The sequence below is a fragment of the Egretta garzetta genome, unplaced genomic scaffold (assembly GCF_000687185.1).
Source record: "Egretta garzetta isolate BGI_Z169 unplaced genomic scaffold, ASM68718v1 scaffold69, whole genome shotgun sequence".
Classification (NCBI taxonomy): domain Eukaryota; kingdom Metazoa; phylum Chordata; class Aves; order Pelecaniformes; family Ardeidae; genus Egretta; species Egretta garzetta.
In genome coordinates, this window is record NW_009260790.1 from 3547993 (window position 1) to 3562802 (window position 14810).

General features: G+C 51.5%; 1 protein-coding gene across 1 annotated transcript in view; it reads right to left on the reverse strand.

Moving 5' to 3' along the window:
* PLEKHM2 (pleckstrin homology and RUN domain containing M2) overlaps window positions 1–14806 on the reverse strand; it is a 28481-nt gene extending 13675 nt beyond the window's left edge. The window contains exons 1-4 of the mRNA XM_009646491.2: window positions 14747–14806; window positions 2763–2869; window positions 1573–1682; window positions 538–638 (exon numbers count right to left, since the gene is read on the reverse strand). Coding sequence (XP_009644786.1) covers window positions 538–638; window positions 1573–1682; window positions 2763–2869; window positions 14747–14806 — 378 coding nt within the window. The remainder of the gene's footprint in view (window positions 1–537; window positions 639–1572; window positions 1683–2762; window positions 2870–14746) is intronic.
* Window positions 14807–14810: the final 4 nt, after the last annotated feature.

The following is a 14810-nucleotide window of genomic DNA, read 5'->3' on the forward strand; positions in this document are numbered from 1 at the left end:
GCATGGATAAAACAGAAGAGCCTTAGAGATGTGGGAAAGAGAAGAAATAGCTACAAGTACCCTTCTGTTTTCTTGGCAGTGTGTCTCTGAGCTGCTGCATAAACAGCCTCAGAGCTGTCAGCCTGCTGGTTCTCCTCTTCCTAAGAGCAATGACAGAGCTTATGGGCAGATATGTGTGGCTCGGAGCAGTCAGGCATCCACTACATGGTGTCCCCAAACCGAGCTACAGCCAGATTTCCAGGTATCCATCAGAGCTGAGTCCCCGGACAAGAGCTCAGCAGCTTCTTCCAAAACATGCAAGAATATAAAGGGCACATCTGGGACTGGGAGTAAGAGCAGTAACTAAGAGAGATGCTTGCAGGCCCTCTTATATAGGACAGCATGTCCACATCTGGGACCTTTAAATAAATCATGCAAAACCTCTGCAAAACCCACAAGGAACGATCAACTGCTTGTTCCCCACTGGAAAATTAGGGCTTGCTTCTGACATGAAGGGAGGCCAACCAGTGCCCAAACGAGAATGGGCTGGGCTACTCACTTGACATAGTACTTGTGCAGCAGGCTTAGGTTCTCCTGGAACAGCCTCAAATAGCTCTCCAAGGAGTTCTCATTGAGGGCTAGGTACAGCCATGCCCGGCCTGAAAAGAAAGCAACAGAGAGATTTATCTGCGGGGAAACGCCTGAGAAGCAAAGCAAGCCTGGAAATAAAGACGAATCAGTTAAAACACGTCAGATCACTCATTTGCATTTGTATCATTTCAGGGGAGCAACTGACCATTGGGGAAATCTGTGGGGAAAAACATCAGTGGGAGATGAAGGGGAAGATTTGTGATTCAGAGTGGAATAGGAATAAAAGACTGCGTCGTAACTGGTTGAGAAGCAGACACACAACCGTGTCTCTCCAGCGAGATGGGAGCCCTGCCGGCACTTCCAGCAGGGATCAGGAGACAGGAGAAACAGAAGGAGAATAGCTCTAAATCAGCACAGGTACCATTTGAGATACTACACAAATTCTGGTGCAGAGAGAGGTGATGGTGGAGTCTGTGCTCAGCTCCGCTCTCACCGGTACAGGGCTTGGGAGATGAAGGGCGTTGGGATAATCAGGCAGAGAGGAAGTCTCTGGGCACCGTCCTGCATCAAAAGCGGCCTCGATGGTCCCAAACATCTGCTACAGACAACTTGCAGCAGGGGAGAAGCAGCATCGGGCAAACGACAGCTACAGCGAGATGTTCTGGGGCGAGAGAGGTGATGCCTCCCATCTATCTGCCAGAAACCCTTCCCAAGAGCACGGCCCAGCAGATCTCTGGTTTCATGGCAGCAGAAGCAGGGCTACGTCTCTGACCCAATGCCCGGTCCTGAGACACTGTGCAATCATTTCTAGAGCTGTCATGCGGTTACAGCAGGGCTTGGCCTGAGCAAAGCGACCCAGACTCAGCGGGGAGCTGCCTGCTGGCTCCCTCAATCTGCCTGCAGCTCGAACATGCAGCCCACACGACCTGCCCGAGCCTCCTGCCAGATATCCCCAAACTGCGGTTTGTCCTCAGAGCAGGGGCAGCGTCTGCGAATACTCACTGCGTCCCAGGTTGGTGGCCACATGTTGAAGCACTTCTATCTGTTTGATGGCTTCCCGGCGGGTGAAGTGAACAACCAGCACCCAGTAGCCCGAGGAAAGATCTTGCAGGCTGGAAGAAGAAAGAAGCGCAGAGGAAGGTTAAGCAAGGGCTTCATTATCTCCATCTTTCATCAATGACTTAGACAGCGAGATCGAGTGCACCCTCAGCAAGTTTGCGGATGACACCAAGCTGAGTGGTGAGGTTGACACACCAGAAGGAAGGGATGTCATCCAAAGAGACCTGGACAGGCTGGAGAGGTGGGCCTGTGTGAACCTCATGAGGTTCAACAAGGCCAAGTGCAAGGTCCTGCACCTGGGTTGGGGTAACCCCCAGTATCAATACAGGCTGGGGGAAGAAAGGATCGAGAGCAGCCCTGCCGAGAGGGACCTGGGGGTACTGATGGATGAAAAGCTAGACATGAGCCGGCAATGTGCGCTGGCAGCCCAGAAGGCCAACCGTACTCTGGGCTGCATCAGGAGGAGTGTGGCTAGCAGGTCGAGGGAGGTGATTCTGCCCCTCTACTCAGCTCTGGTGAGACCTCACCTGGAGTACTGCGTCCAGCTCTGGAGCCCTCAGCACAAGAAGGACATGGAACTGTTGGAACGGGTCCAGAGGAGGGCTACAAAAATGATCCGAGGGCTGGAGCACCTCTCCTATGAGGACAGGCTGAGAGAGTTGGGCTTGTTCAGTCTGGAGAAAAGGAGGCTACGGGGAGACCTGATTGCGGCCTTCCAGTACCTAAAGGGGGCCTATAGGAAAGATGGGGAACGTCTTTTTAGTAGGGCCAGCTGTGTTAGGACAAGGGGAAATGGTTTTAAACTAGAACAGGGTAGGTTCAGGCTAGAGGTAAGGAAGAAATTTTTTACAATGAGAGTGGTAAAACACTGGAACAGGTTGCCCAGAGAGGTAGTGGAGGCCCCATCCCTGGAAACATTCAAGGCCAGGTTGGATGGGGCTCTGAGCAATCTGATCTAGTTAGCAGTGTCCCTGCTCACTGCAGGGGGGTTGGACTAGATGACCACTAGTGGTCCCTTCCAACCCTAAACATTCTATGATTCTATGATTCTATCCCAATTACTGCCTAGATGGCTTCCCAGCAAAGCAGGGTAAAAAGCACCCCAGCAGCCCAGAGGCAGGCTTCACACTTACCCATAGAGCAGAGCATGGTCCAGATGTTCACAGAGCCGCTGCAGGACCTTGTCGTGGTTTCTGATGGCCGGCGTCTCATCTTCACAGGCAGCAAAGTAGCTCTGCAGCTGCAAAAAGAAGAGATGGGATGGCTGAAATGCCCTTCTGCAGCCCACTAAGGAGGCAGATGGAGATGCCAACACACTCACAGCCAGCGTTAAATACCTTTTTTTAATCTCTCAGCTTGCTAAACCTTGATGCAGGTTACTTACAGGGTGTAGCAATTGGTTTTAAGAGCACCCTAAAGGCAGTAACTCATAGCGAGAACCTCACCCACAAAGATTTGTGCACTTTTCAGAGACAGGCCAGCAGCATGGCTGCGGCTGCACAACCAACTTCCCTGTTTGCTGGGCAGGCGGGCTGAGGTCCACAGCCTCCTCCTTTACAGCTAACACTGCAGCGGGGTTTTGGTGGTTCCTCTGCAGCGGCCCAGCCATTGCAAAGCGGTTCTGAACAGAAATAAATCAAGGCTCTGTGCTCTGTTTCTGGCTCTGCCATGGATGAGTCCCTTCCTTGGTCTCAGGTTCTGGCCATGGGAAACCCCGGTTGGGGAGAGATGTTGCTTCCAGGTATAAAAGATGCTCTGAGTCCCAGGCGCCTCATTCTTGCAGCACGCATGCTCTGTGCTAAATCTGTGTGAAGTCTCAGCGCAGTCTCAACATCCCGGGAAGAGACAGAGGTTTTCTTGTTACAGGCGGCTCGAGTGACCGCCGCGATGCTGGGTATTGATGCCAGGCAGCTGAGAGCCGCCCCAGACTTTCAAACACAGGCTGGTACGGATTGCCTGGCTGCACAGCAGCAGGGACTCAGAGGGCGCAGAGGGCGGCGCAGACACCGATGGAGGGACATGCATATGGGACAAAGGCAGCTCAATTAATCCTGAGTTGTTTCCCTCTGCTGGGGCGAGGCTACATCGCTACCACGCATCACATCATGTAACCGCCGCTCTCTCAAAAACCAGGACAGCTTGACTCATCCTCGGTTAACCCGTTCGTGCTGCAAAGTTAGCTCTGAAGTCAGCGCTGGCCCTGTGCTTTGCTGACAACAGCTCTTGGAGGCTTGATGCAGTGTAAATTGCTTTTCTGCTTCTGCAAAGCCTGATAGAAATCCTAGAAATCCCCTTAGACCCAAATCCTATATCCCTTCCCAGCTGACCCACCGGCCTCCTCCTGCCCCTGGAGCTTACAGATCTATTTAGGTCCCCGTCTCACACATACTCGGCGTTCAGGCAGGGAGATTACTCACCCAGGTTGTAATCTCAGCTGCATATGCCACGTTTATTTGCTCTGGCTGGTGACAAGCGAGCACAATTCAGTCGAGCCATGACAACGCATCACCTGTACGTATGTTACCGTGACCTGATAGGTCTTTGCCAAACCTCACCAGTTAGATGGTAGATTTAAAAACCAAAAACTTGACGGTGTCATGCTTGTCGAGTCTGACCTGTCCCCAGAAACTGGTTTCTCTTCTTGAATTATTACTAGAGCCAGAGAAGTTCCTTTAGAAAAAACATCCAGTCTCAATGTAAAAGGTATCAAGGGGACAGAGAACACCTCACGGCGCCTGGGGAACTGTTCCCAACAACCCTCTTAAAAACATGAACCTATCCAGCTCCCACACCACGAAGACCTTGACTCTCTCTGGAGCTCTCAGGTTAAGATGGGAGAGCCAGGCATGTTCCTGCACGGAGCAGATCCCAGCCCTTACGTGGGAAAGAACTGCTGAGCCAGAATAATCGCAGCCAAATTCCCTTGTCCGATCGCATGGCGCAGTTTCAGCCTGTCTCTGTCCCATCTAGTCCAGAAGGTAAATCCCCTGGGGAAGGAAATACCCAATAACGTTTCATTTGCAGAGCCACCCGTGGGTGCTCTGGTGATGCACAGACTTTTTCACAACACCCAGGTGAGACCCAAAGCATTTCAGCTCAGCAGCTCTTATCCATTTTTGGGAGGAAGCTGTCCCAGAAGATTTACATTATTAATAGGCAGCCCAGACCCAAGAATGCCCTAAAATCCCAATATTCAACAACTATAATAAGTCATAATTTAGAGCCCTATCCTTCTGGCAACAGATTGATGGAACCGTGGAGGATGTTCTCCAAGAGCTCTCTGGAACTCACTAAAATTTCCCATTTTGGGGAAACTGAGGCAGGAAGCAAAGCCATATGGGACGTGAGCCAGGATTTGAAGGCAGAAATTCCCAGCTTGTCCCAACCAGGCTGTTGCCTCTGCAGAGAGCTGTGGTACCCTCAGAGGAGGGTTGCTGTCCTGGGTGTTTCTGCAGGCTCTGTGCTCCCTCAAGGAAATGCAGCTGTGGGAGACAGCCAGGGGAAAACAAAAATAAGCAGGCCCTACATGAGCTTACCACTAAGCACAGGGAGCCACGGAGCCAGCTCTGCACACACAGCTCGGGGAGGTCATCTGGAGGGAACCTGGAGCCTGTCTGTGCCACCGACTGGAGGAATTCTCCATGACAGAGGGACTCCAAGCCTGGGCAGCGAAAGAGATGAGCAAATAGAAGCATTTCCTCTTTTTTCTTTCCTTCCTTCTCCAAAAATAACTTAGATCTTTGTCACAGTCCTTCCTGCAGCCAGTTCACAGCTCCCAACCCTCTCTGTTGCCACATGGACTGACCATCCTCATCAGAGGATGCAAACCGTTAGGAAACGGTGGTTGTCTCACCTCAACATCTCTGAAGCACCAGGGAATTTCTGAAAAACAGATTTCTCTTCCCTAGAAAAGACAAATCTTCCACCCAGGAAGGGACCTAGGTTTGGAAGGGCTCATTCTGTGCTATATTAAGGCTTGGTGTTACTTTTAGCTGCTCTGCAAGGAGCATGCAGCCTCCTGCCCTGAGCAAACCACCTACCCCTGCATTGCACTCCTTTCCTGGGGAGGCTGCTGGAAAACCCAGCCCCATAGCGACATCCAGAGCAAACCTACCCCAAAAGGCTCAAGTCTGCCCCTCTGCAACGTCAGGAGCCAGTGGACAAGCTGGAGCGACTGTGCTTTGCTCAGAGACATGGGGTCACAACAGCCCTGTGCACATAGGACCCTGCAAGCGGCAAACGTGTGCTCAGCAGTTTTGGATTTGGATTTGGACGCTCCGAGTCACAGCATTTTAGGAGCTGCTGGTCACAGGGAAGTGCACAAAGATGAGCCACCACGTGCCCCGGATGGTGCAGTGTCAAGGGACGGTGCCATTTCCAGCATCCCTCCAAAATAAACAGGGCCAACAGCTTAGAGCCCCAAGCAAAGGACACACATGGCTTGCTGGAGCACAACAAGCCCCAGAAAGAGATCGGCAGGAGAGACCAGGCAAATCCCCACCGAGCTACCACGTTTCCAAGGAGAAAACAAGACAGAACAAATCTCGGGATCTCCTGGGTGGAGTCATCCCTACAGCAAGAGTGGCGAAAGGCTGCGACTTGCAAAAGCTGGTGGGGAGGTGTTTTTGGCTTGGGAAGAAAGGTGAAGACACGCATGGAGGAAAAGTACGATGGAATAGCTTTCCCAATTGGGGAACAAAATCCAGTTGCATAATTTCCCAAAACTGGCCTGTTCCAAGATCCACCTCGCCCAAAATCTGTAGGAATTAAGACCTCAAACATCGTAGGGCATAGGCACAGACCATGGGTGGTCCCAGCATCTGACCCTGATTGCACAGCACAGGCAGGAGTGATGTGGCACTGCCCTGAAAATATGGCAAAAATACAGAGTGTTTACTGCTCTCCTGTAAATTGCTATAAAACACAAATGAATAATTTGAAACAAACCTCTCCCTAATTACAGTGTGGCAGATGGACCTGTTTGGGAGGTGGTGACCAAACTTTATGAAGCATCCACAAAGTAGCTCCCTGACATACCTGGGCAGTGAGCCGGGCTGGAGCCAGGGAAAATCAGGAAGGAGGCAAGCAAAAAAACATCAACCAAAAGTGACATTGGCCATCTCTGGGTTTTCTGGAGGGATGCTCTTCCCCTCGTCTCCTCGGCACTCCAAAACCAGAAGGAAGGGTTGAAGGTTGGCTCAGATGGAGGATTCGTGTGGGGCACAGAGAATGTCTCGAGGCCTGTCCCGGAGCTATTTATAGACATTCCTGTGGCCAAAATAAGTGCTGTCGGCATGCAGAAGGCATCCCTGCCATTCATCGAGACCACTCTGCAGTCCCAACTGGGTCTGAGCACTGGTGTTGCGACAGCATGGGACAGAACCTGCTTTGGTGAACTGATCGCAAAAGCCCAAACACTCGAGGCTGGCAAGTTAAGCACACTTGAGAAGAAAGCAGAGCAGAAGGGCATTCATCCAAATGGGACAGAGAGCTGGTTTGTGCTGAGGGGAACACGGGGTTTGCACTCCTAATGATCGCACCTCGTCCCCATCGAGGAGAAGGTGGATTTAACTGCTGTTTATCAACCATGAGTTGATTTTTTTTTTTTTCTTTTTTTTTAGTGATACACCACACCCCACTCTGGCACGCTGGAGAAAGGATATTCCTTGCACAATTTTATAGCCTACTAATTGCACCCGGTCTCAATGAGTGTGAAGCTCTCCAGGCCTATTTGCAGAGCTCCTGTGTTGCAAGAGATGCCAAAAAAACAATCAGGCAGCCACACTGTAAAATCCATTCTCTAATAATTCTTGTAGCTCTCCTTTGAAATCTCTCCAGTATTTCTACAATTTTATCGAAATATTGAAATACAGCCTCCTGACCTGTTCACAGCTGGCCACAACCCAACTGAGTTTCCATCTCCCCTCCGTAAATCTGTCCCGCAGATGTTTCACTAGCAGCTTTCCCAACACCAAGTTCATTTCCCTTGTTCTGCATGGTATTTCCCTGGCAGGACAAACACAGAGAAAGAAAAGCAAACAGCCCAGTTGGGCACCCTTTGCATTCCCCTGGCTCCCTGACCACGGCACTCGCTGCATGGGAAAGGCAAGAGGCGCTTCAAAACCTGCTTTCCCTCCCACAGCACATGGACTGGCAAGGGGTTTTCCCCATCTGCAGGAACGCAAACAAAACAGTACCACAAAGCAGCAAGTGGACAGCCAAAACGTAACAGAAACTGCAGCAGCCTTTTTTCTGCCTCAGTTCCTGTCCTCTCAACGTCTTCCGCAGCGGCTGGAAAAACACCTTCTCCAAGCTATCAAGTGGGTGGTTCTCTTTGAGGGCAGTATTTCGTGAGCCATCCAGGCAGGCAGCTGGAGATGCAAACCCTTTGCTAGACCCAAAACCCTTCCCAAGCCTGCTCCCAGCACTTGCTTTTCCATCACGCTGCGCAACTGGACAAGGATGGTGGCATGTTACCTACCGGACTGCACAGCCAGAATAACCCTCTGCAGCGAGAGCAAACCCATGTGGTTTCCTGTGAATTCAGCTTGCAAAGCTGTCTAACAACGTGATTAAAAAAATGCTGATTAAGAAGCCAGCTCTGGGTCTTGGCACTCAGTCTGGGGCTGCACATGGAGCTGAGCACCCTCAGGAGCAAGCCAGAAGCTCCAGGGAGCGACTGACCTTGTCCCAAGCAAGCAATGGCAGCTCAACCCCACGGGAAGGGACAGGACAGACACATAAGAACCGTCACACTCATACCTGCTTAGGGGAGTACAGACATTAAGTTGCAAATGGATAAAGAGGAGGCTGAAGTACTCTGCCTGTATAACTCCTAGTCTTCCATAGCACCCATAAAAGCAGGCTGAATTTCAAGGCAGGGGTGTTATTCTCTCTTGTACACTTGGATAACACAAAGCCCTAAAACTTCAGCTCTAGCAGGCCAGTTTGGGGGCTGCGTACATGATGTCACTTAACATTTCTTATAACAAGCTTCCAAGCCAGCACCAGCCTCAGCGCTCAGCTTCCCATCCCGGACTTGGTACACCTCGCCTGGGTCTTGTGGCTTTTCTGATGAAATACATTGGCACGCTCAGGGCATCAGCACGTTGAAGGCACCACAGGTAGAGAGAAACAGAGCATGCTCATGACTTGCAGACAGGAGCCTGAAATAGGTGAAGCTGAAACCCACAGCAAAGATTCTCCACGGCTCGAAACGCAGAGCTTTGAAGCATTTGCCATCCAGCGCCAGCAAGGCTGTCACCTCCTGGGACATGTACACTCATCAGCTCCCACAGCCCCAAGGCTTTTCCAGGGCTTTCCTTCACTATTTCTGAGCAGCAAACCTTGCAGTAGGCTGGACCTGTGCGTGGCTCAGCCAAAGATGCAATTTTTTCCAGTAGTGACACCTTGCAAATCGCATGGAGCATCCCATTCCTCTGTCATAGCGAGCAGAGTGCACAGAGCAGGGGACAGGCACGGAGCTGGCTGCTTGTGGAACAGGATCCCTGCACTCACTGTAGGAAGACAGAAAGGTCACATGCTCGGCACAACAGAAAAAATGGATTCCATGGGAAGGAAAAACCACATCTGGGTGGTAAACACACCAAAACAAGCGAGCGCAGGGTGCTTGTGCCCTGCAAATCTTGGTAACGGTGCTGCTTTCCCAGATAGCTGCTGCTTACTCACACACTGGCTTTGAATCTCCCCCCCATCAACCGAGTCTGGCTCGCAGTTACTTCGGTTTCTCCTATTGGACCGGGGACATCAGAGGTAAGGAAAGCTGAAATTGCTCAACAGCTGCTGAAATTGTGCAATCGGAGGCAGAGAGGCTCAGAGGCGTTTCTTCAGCTCCTTGTACAAAACCCACTACTGCATTTCCTCCTCCTTTTCTCCCCAAAAGTCTATCATAGCCTTGTCCACCAGCAGATCCAGAGCCGGTTTTGAGAAACACCTCCTCTGGGTATAAATTAGAGACAACGTCAGTTTAGGTACCCGCAGAATCCAATCCCCTCGCAACTGTGGATGATGAACCTCGTATCATCACCAAGCCTGTGTCAGGATGCAGCATGAGGAGTTTCAAGAGAGATGAACCTTGAAATACTCAAGTAAGGCTGCAGTCTCAGCAGAACCACAGCAAACGGCTTTGTTCGCTCGTCAAACAGTGGCAAAGACCTTTGAGGACCACCAAAATATGCAGTTTTGGAGCTGCAAGTGTTCACAGACTTCTTAAAGCACCTGAGCAACCCTTGTGTCTTCACAGCCGCCTTGCAAGCTCCGTGAGATTGCTGCTAGCTTCAGCCACGGGCTTCTGGCAGTCTGGCAAACCTGGTACACACAGCAAAGGGGCACACCAGGACTGCCAAGGGGAGCGGTGTGTGGGTACCGACATCGATCCCTGCTGCGTGCTCCCCGCAGCAATAGTGGATGTGGCCTGGAGCAAACATGAGCGAGAGGAAATACCCTGGCAGAGATAAAACCCCCTGTAGTCTTAGAGCCAGTGAGGTGCCCCTCCACGGAAAGCAGAAGGCAAGTCACTATTTTCACATCTCCAGAATTGCCACCTCTGTGTCACGGCAGCTGGGCTAAATAAATTCACCCAGCCAGAGATGAGCACTTTCCCTATGTAATATGAGGAAGGATGCTCCACTCCAGAGCTACTTGCTCCTCTCCAGGACACAGGGGCACTAAGCCATCCCCAAATCTACCCGCCCTCACCGTGCAGGAGAAGCAGAGACCCTGCAAGGCAGAGCTCAGGGAGCCTGGGGGACTGCAAAGGCATTTCAATGGTACAGGGCTGAAAATCTGATCTGGAGACAAGCAAAAAAGGCGCAGCATTAATTCACTGTGGAGGAAGCAGAAACCTTCCCAAAGTCACGCATAAACAGGGCAGAGCCAGAGTTTCTGGCAAAAGCTCCTGCAACATGGGCAAAAAACATCACTCCACCTGATTGACATACACCAAGGATCAGCTGCTCTAGCGTTCATGGGAATGCATGTCTTTCAAAGCCAGTAGGAAAGCCTGAAAAACAGAGAAGAGCCCCAAAACCTTGGATTCTGATCTCTTCTGATTTTAAATTCAGGTCCCGGAATTGCCAACAACAAGGACTGCTAAAGGACTTTGCATTTTCGCTACCTAATCACAAGCAGGACAGCAATAAATCTCTCCTTAACCCACTGCAATGTTCAGGAGGGCACAGAAATCCAGCAAGAGCTGCCAGCTTCAGCATGGACCAGGTCACCTGTGGTAGCTCTTAGCTACCAGGAGATGGTTGGCCAAGGATGGATATGAAGCTGCTGGCGTTTCTAGTGTGCTTATCACAGCAAGAGTTCAACTGGGAGGCACCAGGAGGCAGCTCTCATCCCACTGCTGCCACGCACAGTAATCTCTCCGAGAAGAAAACAAGCACTTGAGTGATCAAGGGTCTGCACCCCACTGGGAGAGGATGCACAGTAAGCGGTGAATGCACACGGAGCCATAACAAGCCCATCTCCAGCCTTCTGCCTCAATAAAGCTCTAATTCTTTAAAAAAAAAAAACAAAAAGAAAGAAAAAAGGGATTAGGCATCAATTTGCACAGTAATTTGTACTGGCCCTCTTAACAGAAGAGGAGGAGGGCAAGGGGAAAAGAAACGGTCACAAGACAGAAGCAACGAGCTCCATAGCATCACACTGTCCATGTAATCAGAGCAGAAAGCATTGCCCTCTGAATTAATTTCTGTATCCCAGGGAGGACAGAGAGGAGAAGCTGTAGATGGGAAATCGACACCACACTCACAATTTCCATGGATGTGTGCCGGAATTGAAGCAGGGACCTAACTCGCTACTGCTGAGCTCTCCCAACCTCTCCTTGAAGCCACCAAGAGCAGCAGCCTCTTGATATCTCTCCAGCTGCAGGGGACAATTTATTGGGTGCCTAAATTAGATGTCCTGCCTCTCTGCAGTCGAGGCCTGATCTCACACCTCTGCAGTCAATGGCAAAGCTACCGCTGATCTCAGATACGGGTGAAGTACGTGAAGGGCCCAGATCTGGCGCCTGGGTGTCACACAGAGAAACCCACAGGTTTGTCATCACCCTCTCCAAGCAGGTTTGCATCCCTGCCTTTTCTAGCTGTGCTCCCTCCCTTGTGTATTCCCAGGAAAATAAGAGATAAACAGTCCTGTTCACTGGCGCTTGAGGGATTCGCTTGGAATCAAAGCACTGGTTTTTGCTGTCGATTTGTACAGAACTTACTCACTGCTTGTGCTCTGACCTCCCACTCCTGAAATTCAGAAGCATCCTGGAGAAACTGAAGTCCCAGCCAGGTAAAGTCACAGCCACAGGTCTCCATGGCACAAACCCTGCCCAAGGCTGTGCTGCTGCTTGTTGCATTCCCCATCAGAGGCAGAGGAAAGTTGACAAGCATCTGGATGGTTTTCCCTGAGCCACTTGAAAATAAGGTATTGTTTTCTGCTGCTGCTACTCCAAGCCTGACATTGTAACCAGGTACCTGGCAGTTTGCCCCAGTTTACCCAATCTTGAGGTGGGGTTTAGTCTGGGCTGTCTTCTAAAATAATATCCGACTTGCAGTCCATGGACTGCTGAAAGTCCACAAAATCCTCTTTGGGTCTGAAGTTGAGAAAAGAAAACCCATCATCAACTGGCCGAAAAGTGGAGTGGAGAGGCGTGCACATCACCACAAACGCATCCAAACCCTCTGCTCTACAACTCAAACCTGCAACAATGGTGAAAGTAAAGAGCGAGCAACCTACACAGCTAGGAAGCTTTTGAAATCAGAGGCCAGGGACCTGGAAAACTCCTCCACGCCGTATGACACAATCCCAGCAACAAGGAGTTACTCAAGAGGGGCCCAGAGGTAGGGAGAGGAGGATGAATGACAGCAGGATTTCCCAGCGCGCAGCCAGGTGTGGGAAGGGTGTACCTGCTCCCCTAACCTATTAGTTTACTCTTCCCACTAACACAGAGAAAAACAGAAACATCAGGGACTTGAGGGTTGAAGTCAGACAGGAAAGCATTGAGAAAAGGTAGCAGCTCCATAGCTGAAGGGAAGCGATGTCCCCAAGGAAGGAGAATTGCATCCTGGGGGTAAAAAGCAGGCGTGTGCCAGTGCTGGACTTTCACCATGTGGTTGAGTTTGGTTTTGCTGGGATGGTATAAATAAGTCAGCCTGAAGTCTCACGTAGGTTCATACATTTCTCTGAGCTTTCTCACTCTGAACTGAACAGGAAAGCAAAAGGGGGAGCACTGAAAAATCCCCAAATCCCTCTTCACCATTGGACCAAAATAAAAGTTGGCAGAGATTGAGGGAGGTCTAGGCAGAGGTGTGTCGGCAGAGCTGTAGTTGATGAGTCCTGTTCAAGTGCAATAGTAATTAAAATAACTACCATGTTGTTTTTATAGCATTTCCAAGAGGGATGCCCAAGGATTTTCTGAATGCAAATAAATTATGTCCAACAAATCCTGTGTGGCATGTAGAATATCCTCACACGTATGGGGAAACTGAGGCAGTTAGGTCAGCACTGCAAAGCATCGTAACAGAGCTTGGAGCAGGCTGAGCATCCACTGGTTTCCAGGTAGATAAAAGATTATCCTTAATTTTAGAGGACAGGAAGGTGAGAGACCAGAGGACAGGATCACCCGTGGAAGAAAAGAGAAAGGCTGGGAGAGGTTTCCACATCCATCCTACATCCCAGAGGTGATGTCAGGCCATCCCTTCCTTAATAGTGCCGGGGATTCACTCGTGATGGTCTTTGTAAGACAAGTTTTCATGTATGAATCTTTGTCAGGACACATTGCAGATCACAGGAGAACTATTCCACAAGGCAGCGGAAACCCAGCATGAGGAGAAGTATCAGTAAGTCCAGAAAGCCTCCTATCCCCCAAAACTTGGGATGAAAACTGAAACAAGAGTCCCTTTACCTCCTCAAACAGAGCCTGTGTTCCTTCTCAAGATGGCTGGAACTCACATGTGCATCAGGCAGGACATGTGGCCCAACCCAAAACTTCCAGCACGTTCTTACAACTCATTCTTGTGACCGCCCCAAACGACTCCAGCGTCCTGGTCCCCTCCATGCCGGCACGCAGATGCTCCCCACCAAAGGCATGGCCTTTAAGACACGCTCTCACCAGCGGAAGATGCTGAGGGGCAAGGAGAAATGAGGGGCAAGCAGGACAAGGTTGAGAGATGAGGTATGATGGCACATGTCTTCAGAGCCCTGGTTTTGAGGGCGCAGACCAGGGTATGGCCAACCCACGAGTATGAACCACATGTCCCTCGTGTCCACGGGGGAGATGTTTCCAGGTCCTACCCCTCCAACCTGCACCCTCCGCAGTGTACACCTGGCTGGAGGGAGGACCTCTGGAAGGAGGGTTTCACGTTGGACTCATTCAGATGCAGCCCCAGGAAAAGGGATCCTCCCAGGATCCCCCCAGTCCTGTCCACGGGGGAAAGAAATCCTTCAAAAAGGGATTCCTTTGGGGGCGGGGAACCCCAGTATATCCCACTGAAGCACAGACCGAGGCTCCTAGGGGTGACCTTAGCAGTGTCCTGTTGGCAGGGTGAGCTGGGGGGTGACCCCACAGTGCCAGAGGGTGCCTCTGGGGTGTCCCATGGCACCAGCAAAAAGGACACCTCCAACCTCATATGTCCAGCACAGGTGGGCTCCACAGACATCCCCAAACCTGCACAGAGGAATCCCTAAAGGTGTCCCCTGCCTCTGGCAGAGGGGATGGCGAGGTGTCCTCAACCCCATACTCCTGTCCCAAGGAGTCCCCCAGCGTCCCTGGGGTGTCCCCAGCCTCGTCCCTTGGGGGGGGGGTGGGGGGGTGTGTGTGAGTGTGTCCCTAGGGACTGTCCCCTAGCCCCACACCTCTGGTGGTGGTGTGTGTCTGGGGGGGTCCCCAGGAGTGTCCCCCAGCCATGCACCTCCAGCAGAGGCAGTCCCCAGGGACATCCCAGGGCAGAGGGGGTCCCCAGGGCTGTCCCAGGTCTGTCCCCAGGCCCACAGCCCTTGCAGAGGGGGTCCCCAGGTCTGTCTGCAGGCCCACAGCCCTTGCAGAGATGCGGGGGGTGTCTCCAGGGCCACCCCAGCCCAGCACCGAGGCCCCGCCGCCCACCTTCTTGACGGAGAGGGAGATGTTCTCCAGGATGCGGTCCTTCACCTCCGCCGGCTCCATGGCG